A 20627-nucleotide genomic window follows, 5' to 3' on the forward strand; every position below is an offset into this window, starting at 1 on the left:
CACTAAGCTACACCTCCAGCTCCTGATTTCTGTTTTTAAATTGACAGAAACTGCACATATTAAACTCATGGGGTATAAGGTGACACCTTGATACATTGTAAAATAATTAAGCTAATCAATATTTGCATTGCCTCATGTACTTACCTCTTTTCCTTGGTCCAAACACTTAGTAACTTCTCTCGTGGCAGCTTTCAGATGTGTGATACATTGTACTAACTGTACACCAGTCTCCTGGAGTTCCTCTGGCTAACTGAAGCCTGTACCCTTTGACCCCTGCAGCCCCACCCCTCCTGCAGCCTCTGGTGACCCTTTTATATCCTCTGCTTCTGTGAGTGGGACTGCTTGGGTGACTTTAAGCAAGGTCCTGCAGCTCTGTCCAGTGCCTGGCTTATTTCAGTTGGTGTGATGTCCTCCAGTTCATCTATGACACAGCTACAGGAGTTGCTTACATTAAGGGTGAACAGAATCCCACTGTGTGGGAACCACATTTTCTGTGTCCGTCGTGTTAGTGGGTGCTGACCGGGCTGGCGAACCCTGCTGCAGTCCACTTGAGAGCCTTCTCTCTTGGTGGCGCCTGCTCCGTTCCCCTGGGCGTGCACAAGAGGGATTGCTGCATGGTTCAGTGGTCATTTTTAAATTTTTGAGGACCCTTGCACTGCCTGCCCCGTGGCCGCTCTGCAGCTCTTCTTCCCCATGCTCACCAGCCCTCAGCTAGCTGGTCTTTCTCAAGGAGTGTGGCAGTTTACAGACTTATAAATACAGTAGTTTATGTGACACCAGGGCTGTGCGGCAGTCCTTGCCGGCAGGCCTCGTGTGTGCATGCGCGTATGCGCGCCATAGAGTTCAAGTGATCCCTCGCCTCAGCCTCCGCAGAGCCTGTGATGGTATCAGTCCTCTCTGATGCCGTCACTCCAAGAAGCTTTAACCTTTGCTTCCCATATCTTAGACGCAGAACTGAGGTCCCTGGAGCTCCAGAGGTCGGACAGCTAATCGTTGGTGGTGCTGAGTTCCAGAAAGCAAACTCTGTGTGGTTGGAAAGGGCCTCTCACGCGCATCATCTTGGGACCCTCGTTTTGTAGGCGAGAGCAAGACTGGGGTTTAGAAAAGCACCTGTTGGCTTTTCTCTTAGGATTTTCTTTGCTTACCGCAACTGAAGCAGAGGAGTCCCAGGGAGCTCCAGAGGTGGCAGTGCCTGACCTGGCCACCTTCAGGACACCCTGCCCCTGTCTCTTTCAGTTCCGCAAGACACCTCCCTTCTTCAGGAGGAGAGCATGGGGGATGCAGAGCAGATGACCACCCTCCAGCTGCCCCCGGTAAGTGATTTCTGCAGGAGTCCTTGAGAATCCTTTGTCGCTCTGTCTAAGCCACACTCCAAGGCAGCTTCCCAGGGCCCTAGCCAGCTCGCTGCCTGCCACACAGGACATTTAGCCTGAGCTCAGGAAAACCAGAGTGGGCAGGGTTGGGCGTAGAGTGCCCCACTCCTCCCCTGCCCCTGTGGTCCTGAGTGCCATGCTGACTGCCAGGCCACCTGTAGGAAGCACTGGGTAGATGCTATGGAAGGAGGTCTTAGCCCAAGGTCACTGGGCTCCCTGCAGCCAGGTGGTCACAGCTGGGAGGGTGTGATGGAGCACCACTGCTGCACTCATGACGGCCAGGAGGCAGAGAGGGAAGGGGCTGGGGACACGGTCCACCCTTCAAGGCCATACTGGTGACTCACCTGTTCCCACTGCGCCCCACCTGCCAAGGTATCCACTACCTCCCAATAGCACCACCAGCTGGGGACCTGCCTTCAGCACAGGAGCAGTGGGGACAGTCTAGGAGCAAACTAGGACACATGCAAGGTACTGAACACTCATCTCACCCAGGAGCCTCCTGTTGCCCCAGGGCCACCTGCTCTGCCCACCCCCATTCCCACCAGGGTCCTGGTTCGGGAAGATACTTAGTCTCAGGAGTGTTATGGAAATGGATTCCTATGGTGTGTGACCTTCACTGTGTTCCTGCCCTTGCTGAGTGGTCATCTTCATGCGTGGAAGCCCCAGGGTTCCTTTAGCGTCCACCTGTCCAGGAGCCTCTGGTGTGAAGCCACAATGCACAGTTGTGCACGGCCTGCGTGTGGACTTTGGTGTTTGGCAGTTATTGGGCGTGGTAGTGCACACTGGGTTTTATGAGAAGCCACCACATTCTTCCCAGAGGGCTGCCTGCCCACTTCTGTGTCCAGGTAGCCTGGTCCTCTATGCCCTGCCAGCACTTGGTGCTGTCCCTGTTGCTGTCTGAGCCATTCTGAGAGGAAAGGATGGACGTTCAGGATGCTAGCTGGCTGTACTGGCGCCACCTGTGTCTGACTTTGCTTATCTCAAGTCACACCCTTTAGTTTCCTATTTTTGAGTTCTCAAAGCTCTTTACATATTCCAGTACTCATCCTCCGTTGGATGTGCATTTTGTGAATGCTCTCTCCACTCTGTGGCTGGTCTTGCATCCCCTTACTGAGGTCAGGGTCTTTAGCAGAGCAAGGTGTGTGTTGTTGTTTAGCAGTCTTGGGGCCTGAATACCCAGGGTGCTCTGCCACTGAGCCATGTCCCTAGCCCTTTTGTATTATTTTTTAATTTGTTCTTTTTCATTACACATGACTGGAGAGTGTATTTTGACATACCATATGTACATGGAGTATAACTTCCCATTCTTGTGGTTGTACCTGATGTGGAGTTACACTGTCGTGCGTTATTATGTGAACATGGGAAAGTGATGTCCGGTTAATTCTACTATCTTTCCCATTCTCATCTCCCCTCTCTTCCCCCATTTTAATTTTTATTAATTTAGAGATGGGGCCTCACTTAGCAGCTTAGGGCCTTGCTAAGTAGCCCAGGCTGACCTCCAACTTGCCATCCTCCTGCCTCAGCCTCCTGAGTCACTGAGATTGCAGGTGTGCACTACCCCGTCTGGCTGGGGATGCAGCACTGTTTTAACTGTCCCACAAACTGCATTTTGGAGTTCCCATTTCCTTCATTCCTCTCACTTCCCTATGCCTTCCTGTAACTCAAGGACTCTGGGATGTGTTGTTTAATCCCAAGGACGTGGTGACTCTCCTGATATCTTTCTGCTGTGGATTCTGCTAATTAGAACACACTTGCTGGATGCTTTCACTTCTTTTCAAACTTTCGAGATCCCTACTCCCTCTCTCCAAGAGTTCGGTTCCTTGGCATATGTTCTGGGGCGTTTGGAAGAATGTTCTGGTCGTGGTGGGTGACGTGCTCTGTCAGTGTGGGCAGACCGTTGCTGGATGCCCTGCCTTTTGTAACCTGGCTACTGGGGACCCAACTGGGGCTCTTTACCACTGAACCGCATCCCCAGCCCTTTATATTTTTATTTTTGAGACAGGGTCTTGTGAAGTTCCCGAGGCCAGCCTCAAACTCGTGGTCCTCCTGCCTCAGCCCCCTGAGCCACTGGAGTTAAGGTGTGCACCGCACCTGGCTGGCCCCTCACTCTTGACAGAGGAGTGGGGTTCCAGGTGTGCAGGCTGGGGCCCGGTGGCCTCTCAGTCAGACTCTCCTCGAGTGTCATATCAGCTCTTGTTGGCACATGGACACCGTGCTTTCTAGGACTGGCCCAGTTATTACAATATGACGTCCCTCTTTCCCTGGTAATCTTTTTTTAGTCTGAAGCCTACCCTATCTGGTGTTTATGTAGCTTTTCTTCTTTTATTTATTTATTTTTTTATCTGTTAACCTTTTATTTGTTCATATATTAAAACAATCCTCAACAGCTGTTTTACCCAAATTAAATTAAACTATTAAAATCACGTGAATAATAAAAAAAAATTTTTGGATCCATGTGCATGAGCGCTCCTCATATGTGATATATGGACATACACACATACAGACATACAACACAAAACAGAAGTGTGCACACGTAACATATAACACATAAGACAATAGTAAAGGCCTTGTAGCTTTACCTAGGTGAAATCTCCATTGCAATGTTCAAAAACTCCACAGTCAAAAAATAAAACTGATCAGAAAAAACATTAACCTAGGTCTGTATGAGCTCAAAAATAAAATAGAACTTTATGATGTGGGAAAAAGCAATAATAAAATAGATATTGAAAAAAGCATCCTGTTAATCACTGTCGCAGATGTAAGAATAGCCAAGCTGGAGATCTGGATATCAGCTGTTATGGATTTGAGTCGAATCATCTTCCTTTTGGTCTGTAGAAATTGTTTTAGTTAGTCTCTCTGGAATCCAAATCGGCTGCTGTTCTTCCTCCAAGCTTCAGGCGTTCCCCGTACAGGCCTCCAGTTGCCGCAGTCTGGCTGGGCACAAAATCACAAGCCACTCAAGCAGGAACAAAGTTTATTTTTTGAAACTGCCGCCAATGTCCGGTACGCGCCCGGGAAGATTTTTTCCACCCACGCGGCCTCCTCCCAGAACCGCAGAGAGAGCTCCTCGCTTTTCTTCTTTTAATAAATGATCCCACAATGTAATTTTTCTATCCTTTTCCCATGAATCTGCTGTTTCTTGCTCTATCCTTGTATTTAAATTGTTTTTTTTTTTTCTTTTTTTTGACAGCATGCTGTGGAATCATGTTTTTTTTTTAATCCACTCTGACAGCTGCTCTCTTTTGGGGGGCCTTTTCGTTTTATTTCTTTGGCTTCTTTTGGTTTGTGCTGCTGGGGATCCAACTCCGGACCTCATGCACCTAAGCAAGTGCTCCAGGGGCAGAGCCTACCCCAGCCCGCTTGCTGTGTCTTCATTCGCGTGTTGAGACTTTGTTACATTATTATTTCCAGACTTGTTTTTGTTCTGCTCTCCTCTCCTGCCTTCCTGTGGGCTGTTGGGCCCTCTCGTGGACCTCTTCTGACGTCTTGGCGTGCGGTCCAGTGTGTCTGCAGCTCCCCCGCAGCATGCTGCAGCCTGCTGGGTCCTTGTTCATAAGCTTGACAGAAGCATGAGGCTTCCCTCCCTTTGCGTCCTCTACCGCCCCTCTGCCAGCAGGGCTGTCCGAAATGTGCCCTCTGTGCCTGCCTCCATACAGCATATGTTCTCCACAGACAGGAGGAAGAAACCTGTGGTGTCTGCTCACGGTTTCGTGGACACTCTTCCTTTCTGTGTCCCATGGTCCACTCTTACATTGTTTCCTTAATAGTTTCTTTAGGGCAGGTCTGCAGGTGACCAGCTTTTCTGCTTCTTCATCTGGGAATGTCCTAATTTCCCCTTCATGCCTGAAGGACATTTTCACCAGATGCAGGATTCATAGTTGAACCAGGCGAGACCTGTAACCCCAGCAATTCGCAGGGCCGAGGCAGGAAGATGGCTAAGTTCAAGGTCAGCCTCAGCAACTTAGTGAAGCCTTATTTCAAATAAAAAGTAAAAAGGGCTGAGGATGTGGCTCAGTGGTAGTGCACCCCTGTGTTTAGATCCCAGCACTATGGGTATGCACTTGGGTGTCTTGCTGTGTCTTGATTCGCGTATCGACTCTCTCGCGCGTGCGCGCATGCACACACACGCACACAAGATTCGTCATTGGCAGCTTCTTAGCACTGGGAAGCTCTGCCACCTCCCTCTGGCCTACGTGGCCTCTGATGAGAAGGTGGCTTCTATTGAGGGGCTCTGCCTTGGGCAGGGCCCCCCTGCTCTGTGGTCACTCGGAAGCCTCGTGTCTTCTTGTCCTGGGTCTTGGTGTGCATCTCTTCAGGTCGGCCGGTTAGGGTTTGCTCAGCTTTTTGGCATCTGTAGGTTTATGGCTCTGTCCCAAGTCCTCTGAAAGCCTCGTGTGGCAACCTCCTCCAGGTGCTTTCCAGTCCCACCATCTCCTGACCGAAGGCGTCTCAGCTCCCGGTGTCTGCCTGTCTGTCCTCAGGTTGGCTGCTGTGCTCCCCAGCAGTCCTGCAGGGGGCCTCCGCCTCAATTCCCTCTGGGAGGTGCCATTTTGCCTCCGTTCTACACATATCCCAGCTCCAATGTCTGCAGATATTCCGGCACCTCTGTCATCTCGGGGTGGCTCCTGTCCGTTCTTTTCTCATTGAGAGCTTGGTTCTTGAAGTGGAGAGGGACTTTCTGTTGACACCTCTACACATGTCTTAGGAGACTCTGGGTCCCATTCACACCTTCAGTAAGCCATCTGGTTTGTTTTTGTGACATCAGGGAAGGGAGGGTGCCCCATGTGCTAATGCCATTGAGGGACAGTTGGCTCTTGTTGGGCTCTGCAGTGCTAAAGTGGCAGTGCAGCTTGATGCTAGACTGGGCTAGGGACTGTTACCAACCTGCAGGGATGGACGTCCCATTCCCTGCTGGGCCTCAGGGCCACCAGGCAGGGCCCTGATGGAGTGTGTATCTGACTCTTTCTGCTGTGTGGGTGCAGGTGAGGGGAGGCCACTGTGTTATTCTGGGTTGTGTAGCTGGAATGTTCTGATTATTGTCTGCCTGATAGGCTGCCCCTCCTGGCCCTATGGCTGAGAAAGTGGGCTTTCTCCGAGCTTTTAAAATTAATTTATGTTGTCTGTGCTCAGTGCTGTTTCTTTTCTTCTTTTTCTTTTCTTTTCCTTTCTTTCTCAGCGCTTTTTATTTTTTGTTTTTTATTTAGAGACAGGGTCTGGCTAAGTGGCTTAGGCTGGGTTTGCACTTGCAATTCTCCTGCCTCAGACTCCCAAGTTACTGGGATTGCAAATGTGCGCCTCCATGCCCTTTGGTTGACTTATTGTATGTGAACCAATGAAACCAGGGTTTGAGCTGGAGCTGGGTTCACCACTTCTGCTCGAGGGTGCTCTGTACGAGCTGCAAGCCTCTGCAGCAAGAAGGCCCATTTTAAATGTTGTTAGCAGCTAATCACAGCAGGGGAGGCCTGCTGGCATCAGCTCAAAGCCAGTTCCTTCTCCATGGCCACTCTGTTTCAGCTCTCAGTGTTGTGTGAAGAATAGAGACAGAACTCCCGCAGGGTGAGAGGGGACCTAGTAGCTGCTTGCCACCTGGTGTTTTAGTCTGGGGTTTATATAGCACTTGGGTCAGTGCTGTTGGTCCAAACTCATGCTGATCCTGGTTTGGAAAAGCACCAACACTGTTGGTGAACTTTTGAGCCTGAACTGCCATCAGGGTGGCCCCACTTGTTTTCTTCTGTTGGTCAGGAAACCAGAGGTTGAAGTGGAGCTGGGGACTCTGGCTGTGGTGCTCTGTGGAGCAGGCCCCTGCCCTGGGACAGGCCATGTGCCAAGTGCAACAAGTTGGCATGCTCTGGCTCCCCGCCGTTCTGGCTTGCCACCTTTGGGTCCACACCGGTGTGGGGGTTCTGTGCAGCTACAGCCTATGCTCTATCCCACCCGGGCTGCCACTTCACTGCTCAGAGAGGGCTGCACCAATTTGTTTCTGGACTTTTTCTTCTTTTCTTCATCAGTCAATTTTTTAAAAATATTTTTTTAGTTGTAGATGGACACAATACCTTTATTTGTTTTTATTTTTATGTGGTGCCAGGGATCGAACCCAGGGCCTCACGCATGCTAGGCAAGCACTCTACCACTGAGCCACAACCCTGGCCCCCATTAGTCTATTTTTGTTTCAAAATTACATTTCTGATTTTGGAGCTTTTATCAAAATTATTACCAATTACCATGTTAATTTTTTTCTTTTTTCTTTTTCTGGTGTTGGGAATTGAATAGGGGCCTCTCACACACTAAGCCTGGGCTTTACCACTGAGCTGCATCCCAATCCCACACTAATCTCTTAAACACTTGCTGGCAGTTATTCTGTGTCACTAGTAGGACCAATTACTTATGTGACTGTGAAATGATTTAAATACATTTAAGTATTTTTTGAATTTTAAAATTAAAATAGTTTTATCCTTTCTGTTGCAGTAGTGAAATATAGCCACAAAACTATAAGCCAGTTTGGAAAAAAAGGGAGACAAAAGCAACCCATTAGAAAATAGAAGCTTAGCAGGAGGTGTGGTTGAGATGTGGAGCACCTGTGGAGCTCAGGATAGGTCCTAGGTCCACCGCAACTCCACAGGAAAAGAAGAGAAAAATAGAAATGTACACCAAGAAGGTAATCAGGCATCACAAAAAGATGAAACTGAAACACGATTGGCCAACAAACCTGGGATGGTGGCCCAGGTGGCAGCAGGCAGTGGCAGGTGGCAGTGTGCTCTCAGAACAGGGTGGGAGTGGACGGGGAGGGGAGACAGGCAGGACAGCTCGTGGAGCTGTTGTTCATAATGGAAAATACTGGAAAAACCCTAAGCATTATTGACAGAGCAAAGGTCGCAGCCATGGTAATTTCTGACAGTGGACACGTTCATTGAGTTCAGTGCACTAGACCCAGGCCCCCTGGCACAAGGGAACCTTAAATATCAAGGTGAAGGTAATGAGAGTTTGTCATTTAAAGATACACCAAAGTGCCGTGCTGTCCCCTCGAGGGGTGAGACGCTCTGGGATGCAGTGCTGTCCTTCCATCTGCAGGCATCTTCGCTGTGCCCCAGCCACATCCCTGGGAGTGTCCCGGGTCTGCTGGGTCACACCTGCCCTCGTGCTACACACCACCTCACCCACACAGTTTCTCCCATGCATGTGCATGACCTGTGGAGCAGCTTCTTCTGATCGTTTCTAATTGGATGAGGCTTTACAAAACCAAGTGACCACACTAATAACTGAACATGAGGGAGACTGTCGGATCTCACTTTTGTTCTGACGGTTGACATTTGGACACAGTCTGTGTTCAGCAAGATTTCTCCAGCCCCTTCAGAAGCTCTGGTCTGGCAGTTTCTAGCGTGGACTACTTCACAGTGCCCTGGCCAACTCCTGGCAGCTGGATTTCCCTGGAAAAGTGATGCCATCTTATTCAGGACGCATCAGAGGGCCAGGGTGGGCTCAGTGGTGTGCACTGGCCTAGCACAAGTGAGGGCCTGGGTTCCGTCCCAGCACCGCAGAAGATACAAGAAGGAAGGAATTGGGTTCCTAGCCAGTGTTGGGTTTCTTGGGTGCTGTGAAGCAATGTCCAGGCGGTGCCGCTGTCCTGGCCATGTGTCTCTGGTCGTGAGGGGCTGTCCCGTGTGTGTCAGGATGAACCAGCATCCTTGGTTCTACCCATGCCAGGAGTTGCCCCCCTCTGTGACAAGAAGCAGCCTCCAGACAAAATACACATCCCCAGGGCGGAATCCTGGTGCTGAGTTGGTGGTCTAGTTGGACAGTGGCCTGTGTGTGTCCACTGTGTCACTCCCATTCCTAGGTTTAAATCATAAACAAGAGCCAGTATGAGGGGGAAAGGAGTCCAAGGGTCCAGAGGACATCCACTGGAAGCTGTCTCTCCAGCCCCCCCATCTCGTCTGTCTCCTTCAGAAATTTAACCAGAGGCAAGGGCAGACTTTTGAAGCGTGATCTGCTGTTTCTTTTTGGTTTCTCCCTCATACGTGTTTTCTTCCACAAAATTCCTATTTTGAAATATTTTCCAATAAATTGTATGAAGCACTTTATTTTTATGGTTTGGGGAAATTTGTAGATTACAACAGTGAGGTGTCTTTTAGTCCAGTTAGGACCACAAGAGGGCAGAGACCGAGCACACCCAGTAAGTTCCTGACGGGCTCCTGCTTTTCCAGAGGTTTCTTGGGGTCAGTCCAGGCTTTTGTCAAGGTACAGCATGTAGAGATTAGAACAGTTGAAAGAAGGCAGAGAGGAATTGTTCTGCCAACGTGCTGTCTTCTGAACAGGAACTCTCTGATAACCAACTAAAAAGATCACCAAACAGGCACCTCCTGCTTCCTCCTTCTTCCTCCTTAGAGATGCGCCCGAGGAGAGGGCTTCTGATATTTTCTTAATGGGTTTCTGCGTCATCAGAGGCACTGATGCATATACACAGTTACGTAGGGAAGGCGTGTTAATCGCCATATGTAAGTGAGTGATTCAGTTACCTGAGGCCACTTTGGGTCAGGAGTCCCCAGTTCCTGAACAGGGACTGGCAGTGTCCTTGGCAATGCTGCCAAGGTGGTGGGAAGGGTTCTTACCCAGCACCATGGTAAAGGGCTATCCCTGAGGAGGAGAGCCCTCCTCCTTCCCTGGTGACCATGGAAGATTGCAGCCCAACAGTCCCTATCCAAAATGGGTTGTTTGGGTCCAGAGGAAAGTTTGAAGGAACTCACCAGTGTTGGGTGGGAGACTCAGTCAGAATCAGACAGAGGCAGGTGTGAGTAGGTTCCCGGGGCTGGCCATTCCTGAGCCACCCTTCAGTGAATCCATGACCCACGGTGCTCCTTGCTCCTCTACAGACAGGAACAAGCTGAGACCACAGTCCCAGGCTGCCTTTCATGTCTTTGTGGTCAGTCCCCTTGACTTGGTCTGCACAGGGGACAGTTGAAGAAGTACCTGTCTGCATATTGTTCTCTGCAGTGCTGGGGATGGAACCCAGGGCTTTTCACATGCTAAGCAGATACTGTGCCACTGAGCATCCCAGCCTAGGTAGGGCACCTGGAGGGGCCTTTCCAGGGGCTGCGGATGGAACCCAGGGCCTTGTGCATGGAGGCAAGCACTCTACCAACTGAGCTATCCCAGCCCATATCGGGAATTCTTAAGGGAGATGTCTCCTCCGGTACCAGTCCCCAGGCTGGATCCCAAGGTGGAAGTTGGCTCTCCTTACTGCTACTGCAGAGAGTGGGCTTTATTACAGTGAGTTCTGTGTAACAACCTTAGGAAGCTTAGAGGACATGTAAGAACTGCCCCTTCAGCAGTTGGAGTCAATTGGACCACAGGGGAAAGATGTAGGCCTTCCTGTCATGACTCCAAAAGGTGAAGCCTGGCCTTCTCAAAAGAGGAGGGTTCTGAGGTCAAGAGCACTGTAGGCGAGGCCTTTGCCTGAGGAATTCCAAGATCCTGTCAGTTTAGCCGAGTTGGAGTGGCTCTGTTCAGAGGAGGTCTGCACGGTGGGAACACAAACAGCACACACCTGAGGGGCCCCGGGAAGCTCCCCACCCTCCAGCCCGCGCATCCCATGCCCCACAATGAAGGCCTTGCTGAGGCCTTGGTTTCCGGCCCCAGACCTGTGAGACCTCACTTCCACTGCTTGTGGTGTCGCGTCCCAGCAGCCTGACGGACTAGGGCACCAGCCGCCCCCTGAGCCACCCCTGCTCTCCTGTGGTTTCAGAACCGGGTTTCTCCATTCAAGGACATGATTTTATGCTTCTCGGAAGAGGACTGGTCCCTTCTCGACCCCGCCCAGACGGGCTTCTACGGAGAATTCATCATTGGGGAGGACTACGGGGTCTCCATGCCTGCGAGTAAGGCTTAACCCTTCCCCACCGAGGCCGCGCAACCTGAGGTCTCTCTCCCTAAGGCCAGCCTCCTCCCGGAGGATCAGGCGGCAGGTCTGCATCAGAGCACCCTGTTCACCCTCCAGCCTCACGGGGCCGCCTGTGCGGGGACTCCACAGACTGTTGTCTGGTTGACTGCTCTGCTGTCTTGCCCCTGCTTCTCAGGCTCGCCTGGCTTTCCCTCCCACAGAGCCCCACAGGACGTGATCTCAGTGTTCGGCTCTCCGGCCATTCTCAACCCTGTCGTCTCCTCCGACTTCCTGTGTGCCTCAGAGCCATGCCCTAGCCCCAGGCCCGCCTTGGCTGCATGCCCCCTGCTGCCCTGCTTGCTCTGGCCTTTGCACGTGTGCACCCTGCACATCCCTGACTGCTCTCCCAACGGCCTCCCTCTGGGCCTGAAGGAGAGTCCCCTGCGCAGCCTGCCCTGGTTGTCTGCAGGAGCAGATGGCTGATGCAGGCCTATCCTGCCCTCTTTTGAGCAGACGACCCAGCAGCCCAGCCAGATCTGCTCCAGGGAGAGGAGAACGGGCCCCGGGTTCCAGAGCTGCAGGACCTCCAGGGGAAAGAGGAGCCACAGGTCTCCTACTTAGGTGAGTGACCATTCCAGAAGTAGGTGGAAGGCCAGAGCTGGGCCTTTCCCAGCTTCTTCCCAGCTCTGATCGGCTGCAGCCCAAGCCCTGCCCAGCCTGTAAGTATCTCCTGGTTTTGCTGATAATCTCAGGCCCTTATGGAGGGTCAGGTGTCCATAGCAGGCCAGGTTGGCGGGGAGTTCTCTGGATAGGGCCTTCTGGACACTTGCCTGTCCCATCCTGCTACCGCCCTCTTCCTGCAGGGGTGTGAGGGCACCCAGGGGGAGGGAGAGGCTGGAGTTCTGCACATGCTGGGTTTGCCTCCTCTGCCCCCACACTGTGAAGCCAGACTTGCACAGAATCCACAGCGTCCCCTGGCCTCTTTCCCTCTTGGGACCTAGCACTGGCACTGAGCCAGTGTGGATGTGTGCACCAGGAACAGGTACGCCCCACCCAACCCCGGCATGGTGGGGTCTGCAGGTCTGCGGCAAACCCAGCACAGGACATGGAGGTGACCTAAGTCACTTGTCTCTGACCACAGAAATGAGCAAGCAGGACCAGGATCCACACTGGTTCCGTCCAGCTTCAGAACCGGGTTGTGGTGTCACCCCTTGCCTTGTGGCTATAGGGGCTGGCCCAGGAGGGCCGTAGCCTATGTCTGCTCAGGTGCCTCCTCCAGGGGGTACAGTGCCTGGTGAATCTCCTTTTCCTTTTCTTCTCTGGAAAGACTTTCCCAGCCTGCAGCCATTCCCCATGGAAGAAAGAAGGAAGTGGGAGGAGCTGCAGGTGCCCGAGCTCCAGACCTGCCAGCAGATGGTGCTCACCCAGAGCACCTGCCCAGGTGAGGAGGCACATGGGCATGTGCTACCGCACTGGTGTGTGCACATGTGGTGCACATGCGTGTGAGGTGTGTTAGGAGATGTGTGTGCACACGTGGGACATACATGTGTGAGGTGTGTTTGAATGCAGCTGTGCACACGTGGGCATACATGTTAGGTGTGTTAGGAGATGTGTGTGCACACATGGGGCATATATGTGTGAGGTGCGTTAAAATGCTAGTGTGCACATGTGGGGCATATGCACGTGAGGTATGTTAGAATGCAGGTGTGCACATTTGGGTCATATGCATGTGAGATGTGTTAGAATGCGTGTGTGCACACATGAGGCCTATATGTGAGGTGTGTTCAGAGAAGTGTGTGCACACATGGGGCATAAACGTGTGAGGTGTATTAGGAGATGTGTGTTCACAGTGGGGCATATGCATGTGAGGTGTGTTAGAAGGTGTGTACACACAGGTATATGCATGTGAGCTTTGTTAGAAGGTGTGTGTGCACACGTGGGGCATATGCGTGTGAGGTGTGTTAGAAGATGTGTGTGCACACATGGGTCATATGCATGTAAGGTGTGTTAGAAGGTGTGTGCACACGTGGGGCATATGTGTGTGAGCTTTGTTAGAAGATGTGTGTGCACACATGGGGCATATGCATGCAAGGTGTTAGAAGGTGTGTGCACGTGGGGCATATGCATGTGAAGTGTGTTAGAAGATGTGTGCACACATGGGGCATATATGCATATGAGGTGTGTTAGAAGATGTGTGTGTACACATGAGGCATATGCATGCGAGGTGTTAGAAGGTGTGTGCACATGTGGGGCATATGCGTGGGAGGTGTGCTAGAAGGTGTGTGTGCACGTGGGGCATATGCATGTGAGGTGTTAGAAGGTGTGTGCACACGTGGGGCATATGCGTGTGAGGTGTGTTTGGAGATGTGTGTGCACGCGTGAAGCATATATGTGAGGTGTGTTAGAAGATGTATGTGCACACATGGGGCATATGCATATGAGGTGTTAGGTATGTGCACACGTGGGGCATTTGCGTGTGAGGTTTGTTAGAAGATGTGTGTGCACACGTGGGTCATATGCGTGTGGTGTGTGTGCATGCGTGCGTTGGCAGGGCTGTGGAACTGAACTCTCGCAGTCTCATTCTGTCAGCCTCTGGCCCTAGTTCCGTTTGCTCAGGTCTCTCCCGCTGACCACTGACCCTAGGCCTTCCTACGGCCTTCCCTGGGCGGTTGAGGCAGGTTGCCAGTGGAGCACTGCTGGTGGGTGTGGAATGGTCTTCCTCCCTGAGTGTGGGACAGTTCCATCATCAAGGGGCAGGTGTGTGAATGGTGTGATTAGCACTCATCTCTGTGCAGGGCATGTGACCATTGTGCTGGGTTCACTGTCACATGCACAAAGGGGATTTTACAGCAGGTGGGACTGGAAGGATGAGCCCTCCCCATGAGAGTGGTTTCTCCTTGTTTCCTGAGGGGCCTGCCTCTGCATGGGGGAGTGCTGCCCAGGGCGGTGTGTGCCCGATCCTGACCCCTCCTGCTTCACCTGACCACAGTCTATCTTGTCCTTGGGGTACTGGTGGGAGGTGGACAGGCTTACTTGACCCTTCCTGGCTTCCCCTGGCCATAGCCCATCTCGTGGTCCTTGGGGTGCTGGTGGGAGGTGGACGGGCTTCCTTGACCCCTCCTGGCTTCCCCTGGCCACAGCCCATCTCATGGTCCTTGGGGTGCTGATGGGAGGTGGACGGGCTTCCTTAACCCCTCCCAGCTTCCTCTGACCACAGCCCTTCCCGTGGTCCTTGGGTGCTGGTGGGAGGTGGACGGGCGTCTTTGAACAGGAGTCCGTGCTGCTCTCCCTGAGGATGCTCTGATGCAGAACCTGCTCTCCTGTGGTGACACTAGGTGTGGCTTTCTTGGAGAAGGAGAGGAAAGTTTCAGAGCAGGTCCTGTTTTCATTTGGGTGGATCCTGCCAACTCTCCTTCCAGCATGACTTTTCCTGCCACCCCACACCCCTGACACTGGTGAGGTCTGCCCCTCTGGTCTGGGACCACACGGGATTCTCTACTACTCACTGTGCCACTGAATGGTCACCTTCCTGTCACCAAAGCAGAATATCTTATTTTTGTACAGTACTGGAGGTTAACCCAGGGGTGCTCTACCTCTGAGCTATATCCTCAGCCCTTTTTATTTTTTATTTTTGGACAAGGGTCTCCCTAAGTTACTAAGGCTGACCTGGAACTTATATGACTCTCAGCCCCCAGAGTCACCGGGATCATAGACATGTGCCAGGTGCCCAGCACGCTCTCTTCTCTTTTGCATTTCCTGTGAGTTGCCTGCCTGTTACTCAGTGGTGTGTTGTGTTTTGCACTTTTCCACTCATTCATGTTTGTTTTGCTCTCTTGGTATGATTCCTGTGGCTAATGGCACAGCACCTTAGCCTGGGCAAGTGTTTTGTTTTGTTTTTTGGGGGGAGTGGTTTCCAGGGATTGAATTCAGGGCACTGGACCACTGAGTCACCTGCACACCAACCAGCACACACACATGCACATACATGCCCACACAGCCACACACACACATACCACCCAGTACACACACAACCACACACACCACCCAGAACACACACACCACATACATGCCCACGCAGCCCCCATACACACCACCCAGCACACACACATGCACACACATTACCCAGCACACACACCACATACATGCCCACATAGCCACACACACATACACCACCCAGTACACACATAGACACACACACTACCCTGTGCACACACACACACACACATGCCCACACAGCCACACATACAGCAGCCACCCAGCACATACACACACACCATATACATGCCCACACAGTCACACACATATACACACACCACCCAGCACACACAGCCACACACACACACCCAGGACACACACAGCCACACACACACACCCAGGACACACACAGCCACACACACAGCCACGCATACCACATACATGCCCACACAGCCACACACAAATGTACACACACCAAACAGCATACACATAGACACACACACACACCACCCTGTGCATGTGCGCACACACACACACACCACCCCACCCAGCACACACACACATTCCACATACATGCCCATACAGCCACACACACACACACACACCTAGCACACACATACACACACACTACCCCGCACACACAGACACACCCAGCAAACACAGAGCCACATACATGTGTGTGTGTGCACCCACATACACACCCCTCTGGTGTCGTGCAAGCACCCGTCACAGTCTCCTGTCACCTGCCTTCCCTGTTCGAGGGGCTTTCTGCCTTGCATTGGTGGGTCACTCTGAGGTCATTTCCACTGGTTTTAGGCAATGTCCTCCTATATGCATGATATTAATCTTCCAGGACTTCCTTAACCAAGTCTCACTGACTGCCTGATTTTCAAACTGATTTTCTCCAAATTCTGGAGTTGACTGTGGGCTGGGGCTTGGCTTGGTTTCCCACTCTTGGCCTCTCCCTGGCCTGTGGATGCCAGGCTGTCCATGTCTTCTCTTCTGTTTCAAGGGCACCAGTCACACTGGTCAGGCCACCAGAACACTTCCTTTTAGCTTAAGCACCTCCTGAGAGACTGTCTCCCAACACAGTCACATCTGAGCTAGCAGGGTCAAGGTTTTGACACAGGAGTGTGAGGGTGCACGGTCAGCCCCCGCCACCTGCCACAGCCCCTCCTAGCTGTGCCCCTCGTACATGCAGCATACAGCCACCCCAACCCAGGCACTGCGCAGCCAAGGTCCCAGCTACCTGGGCTGTGTCATGAGTCATGAGAGCCCAGGAGTTCTAAACCAGTTGGGCTAATTCTCAACACACAACATACATTTTCCCTGTGACAACACCAGTCTTAACCCACAGCATTGACCCCACCTCTGAAGTCTCGTCTGTACGCACACCTAAATCAGGCATGGAGGGGATGGTAAAATTCATCCTAAGGCAGAATCCCTTATCAGCTATGGAGCTGCAACCAGGCACGTGGTGTACCTCCAGAGCTTAGTGGAGGACAGGCACGGGATGCACATCATCCTCCCAGGAGGGGAAGGGAGAAAGGGTGATGGGTCCTAGGATCCAAGGGAGTCCAACCTAGCAAATTCCAGTAGATTTCTCTTTTTTATTTTAGACGGGGTCTCAACATGTTGCCCAGGCTGATCTTGAATCCTGGGCTCAAGAGACTCTCCTGCCTCAATCTTCTGAGTAGCTGGGACTACAGGCATGTGCCACCATGCCCAGACAAATTCCTGTGGATTTCCAGGCTGGATGACAGTCTCTGGTTTAGTACTTTGTCCTTCATGCCCTGGACCAAGGCCTGGTTCAGGAACTGGGGAGGCTGACCCAAGTCTGGCCCATGCCCTTGGGGCCCTTGGTGGCAGGACCTCCAATGTGGTTATGGTCCTCTTCTTTCTCCTTGTCAACAACACTCCGCAGAGCATGACAGTGTGCTGGCCTGGTGTGTGCAGCCCCTAGGCCTGACTGCTCCTTCCTCTCCATCACATAGTCCAAGCCGGCAGTGTTTGTGCTCCTGTGAAATTGTCAAAAACCTGTTGGCTTCCCGTGCAGTTCATGGGGTCCAGTCAGCAGAGAAGAGGAGCCGGAAGAGCTCCCTGAATGGCTGGGACCATTATATAGCCTTACCCTGGGACGGCACTGCCAGGCTCAGGTCTCACTTCAGCCCTCTCCTTTAGACAGGTCCCCTTAGTTGACATGTATAACAGGGCAAATGAAGTGTGCTGCAATGGTGTCCAAGAGCAATCCAGGCTGTGTGGGGGGGGGATTGGGGGGGAGTCTGCAGTTACAGGAGCTCTCCAGTGCCCAGTATGTGGCAACTCCAGCTATGGCATAAAGGGTCCTGTGTCATGTCTGGGCAGAATGTCCTTGTGTCTGATTACGGGACATGGTGTGTTGGCCAGGCTTGGCACAGATCAGTGCCCCTCTCAGAACAGAGGTCTCTGTGGCTAGGGAAAAGTGGGTTGAAGGTGAGGGTTAGGGGAGCATGGCAGGGAAGAGGGAGAGAGGGAAAAGAGATGGGCAGAATGCTTCTTTTCCTTCTCAGGCTTCACAGTGGACCCAGGGTGAGGTCAAGGTCTGGGGTTTATGGACTCCCCTGAAACTTACTGGGTAAGGCTCAGGGGGACTGGGGTGTAGCCTGGGTAGCGCCACTGACCCCACTTGGGTTTCCTGTAGCAGGAGGCGACCCACCCACTGGCCTGGACGAGGAGGTGACCATCGAGATTGTCCTGTCCAGCTCAGGGGAGGAGGACACACAGCACGGCCCGTACTGCACAGAGGAGGCACAGAGCTCCCGGGAGAAGCCGCGCAGCCTCCCCACTTCCCGCCACGACAGCAACGAGGTGGGGGGCGAGGTGCAGACCTCCAGGAAGTCCTATGTGTGCCCGAACTGCGGGAAGATCTTCCGCTGGAGGGTCAACTTCATCCGGCATCTGAGGAGCCGCAGAGAGCAAGAGAAGCCGCACGAGTGCTCGGTGTGTGGGGAGCTTTTCAGTGACAGCGAGGACCTGGATGGGCATCTGGAGGCCCACGAGGCCCAGAAGCCCTACCGCTGCGGCGCCTGTGGGAAGAGTTTCCGGCTTAACTCACACCTCCTCTCGCACCGGCGGATACATCTGCAGCCGGACACACTGCAGCACGCACAGAAGGAGCCGGGCGCGCCTGAGGCCCAGGGCGGGGACGCGCACGCCCTGCTGCAGAAGAGCAAGGCCAAGCTGGGCGAGCAGTGCCGGGACTGTGGGAAGCTGTTCCAGCGGCATGACCAGCTGGTGCGGCACCGCAGTGACATCCACCTGAAGCACGAGGGCCAGCCCTTCCAGTGCCGCTACTGCGTCAAGAGCTTCCGGCAGAACTGCGACCTCCTCCGCCATGAGCGGCTGCACATGAAGCGACGCTCCAAGCAGGCCCTGAACTCCTACTGAGCCCGGGTGCTTCCCGCCCCCTTGGTACTAAGCCCTGCCCCGGCACCGCCCACAGAGACCCTCCTCCTGTCCCCTGCTCTCAGGTAGTGTCTACTTCTCCAGGTGCCTCGGTGGCCTCCTCCTCCCCAGATAACGAGCCCCTCTTCTGTTTCTGCTGTGCAACTCGCCCTTGGCGTCTGCCTTAGGCACCCTCACGGGGATGCTCTCCAGGTCCTCAGGAAGACTGGGCTGCCCCCACCTCGGTGACCCCTTGATGGCACATCCCTTCCTCTCCTGCCCTAGCACAGAGAGTGTTCAGGGTGGCTACACGTCCCATCCCATAGTGAAATGCTGGGTGGGTGGATGATGGGCCAGGAGGAAGGCCTAGTCAGGGCCCAACACAGATCGGTGCCATGTAATCCAAGTCAGCCCAGGTTCCTTAACATCTCAGGAGCCCCCAGAGACCCTGAGCTCTTCAGGAACCGTGTTGGGGCCTGGAGTCTTGGTGGGGCCCAGGTCCATCATGCTTTCCCTCTGCCCTGGAGGGGTTGGGGGTGGAGAGGGGGTCTCGGAGCAAAGCACATATTTTAAACCACGTTGCACACCCACCCCAACGTCTTGTCTTTGTACCCTGAAGGTCTTTGGTAAATGTTCTTGGGATGGAAACTGAGATGTCATCATTTAAAAGGCACTTATATTCCTCCCTCACCCTGGCTAAGAATATGGGGAGCTCAGTTCCCAAGGAGGGATTGTTCTGCCTGATTGAGCCCAACCCCAGGACAGCCTCACATGAAGTGGGTGGAGTTCTTCATGTGCATTCACTTCACTACCAGTGGTGTTGGTTTCCTAGGACTGCAGTAACAAAGTAGCAAAGCCCGGAGCTTCTAGCCAGGGGAGGTACTCCATCAGTGCAGGAGCTGCAATTGCAGGGTCCAGGCATCAGCAGGGTTGGTCCTTCCTGAGGACTGGAGCCAGGGTCTGCTAGCAGATGATTGTTCTTGGCTTGCAGGAGCAGCAGTCTATCACTGCCTTCTTTGTGTGGTGCTCCCCACGTGTGTCTGAGGACACCAGTCATTGGGTTACCCATCCTATCTACCCCACTGTAACCTCATCTGCCTCTGCAGGGACCATTTCCAAATAATCACATTCTGAGATAATGGGGGAAAGACTCCGACATGGGGATTTTGCGGGGACACAGTTTACTCCCAAACTGCAGATAATCTTGTGGTGCTGCTGTCTTTCCCAATGCAGAGGAGCTTGTCCTTCTACCAGGCAGGCCAACCAGCTGTGCGCTCCCAAGTGGCTGTCCTTTGCAAGGAAGAGTCTTAAAGTTCAGTATCTGGGGTTCTCAATTGTTGGTGACTGGCTGTTGGTAGTGCAACCTTGAACAATCCAAAGCTTGGTCTCACTGTTCTGTAAGACAGGTTGTGTGGGCAGGCAAGGTGGGGAAGAGCCTTGACTCGGTGCAGCTGCCGCCAGCCTCAGGGCCACACCAGGCTGGGTTTGTCAGAGCTCCTCTTGGGACTCAACTTGGGTGAGCCCCAAGCCGGGTGCTTCTGGTGCCTGGTGCCCCTTGCTGCTCACATCAAGACACTTCCACCCTAAACCCAATAAGGGTGATAATTTTACAACCAGATTTCTATTCCTGGGTAGATGCACCCATGTTAACCTGGAATAGTAAATGCAATAAAACATCTGGTCATACCTTAAATCAGAAATAAACTATTGAGGGTCCTAGTTTCTAAATAGTTTGTCTTTTGTATTGACCTGCCTCACATCTTTAAGGCCGAGGGTCAGGAGTATGCGGACGGAAGCAGGCTGTCTGTGTGCACATTTCTCCCCATCTTGTGTTCCCGCAGGAGGTTTCATCAGGCCCCATTGCCTCAGGAAGGGCCTCCCCACCTTCAGACTGTGTCAAAAAGGGGAGCAATGCTCAGCTTACTGGTGTGCTCCAATACAGAATCAGATCACCAGTAAGGCTGTGGAGCTTGACCATAAGG

General features: G+C 52.8%; 1 protein-coding gene across 4 annotated transcripts in view; it reads left to right on the forward strand.

Moving 5' to 3' along the window:
- The window catches only part of Znf496 (zinc finger protein 496), a 24281-nt gene extending 3908 nt beyond the window's left edge, over positions 1-20373 (forward strand). For 2 of the 4 annotated variants that reach the window (XM_048801341.1, XM_048801343.1), the window contains exons 5-9: positions 1237-1313; positions 11113-11245; positions 11758-11868; positions 12575-12688; positions 17903-20373. In XM_048801341.1, the coding sequence (XP_048657298.1) occupies positions 1237-1313; positions 11113-11245; positions 11758-11868; positions 12575-12688; positions 17903-18648 (1181 nt within the window). In that variant the 3' untranslated portion in view covers positions 18649-20373. The remainder of the gene's footprint in view (positions 1-1236; positions 1314-11112; positions 11246-11757; positions 11869-12574; positions 12689-17902) is intronic. The other 2 variants (XM_048801342.1, XM_015498749.2) reach the window with 2 other exon arrangements.
- The last annotated feature ends 254 nt before the right edge of the window (positions 20374-20627 follow it).

The sequence above is a fragment of the Marmota marmota genome, unplaced genomic scaffold, assembly GCF_001458135.2.
Source record: "Marmota marmota marmota unplaced genomic scaffold, marMar, whole genome shotgun sequence".
In the NCBI taxonomy this organism is placed as follows: domain Eukaryota; kingdom Metazoa; phylum Chordata; class Mammalia; order Rodentia; family Sciuridae; genus Marmota; species Marmota marmota.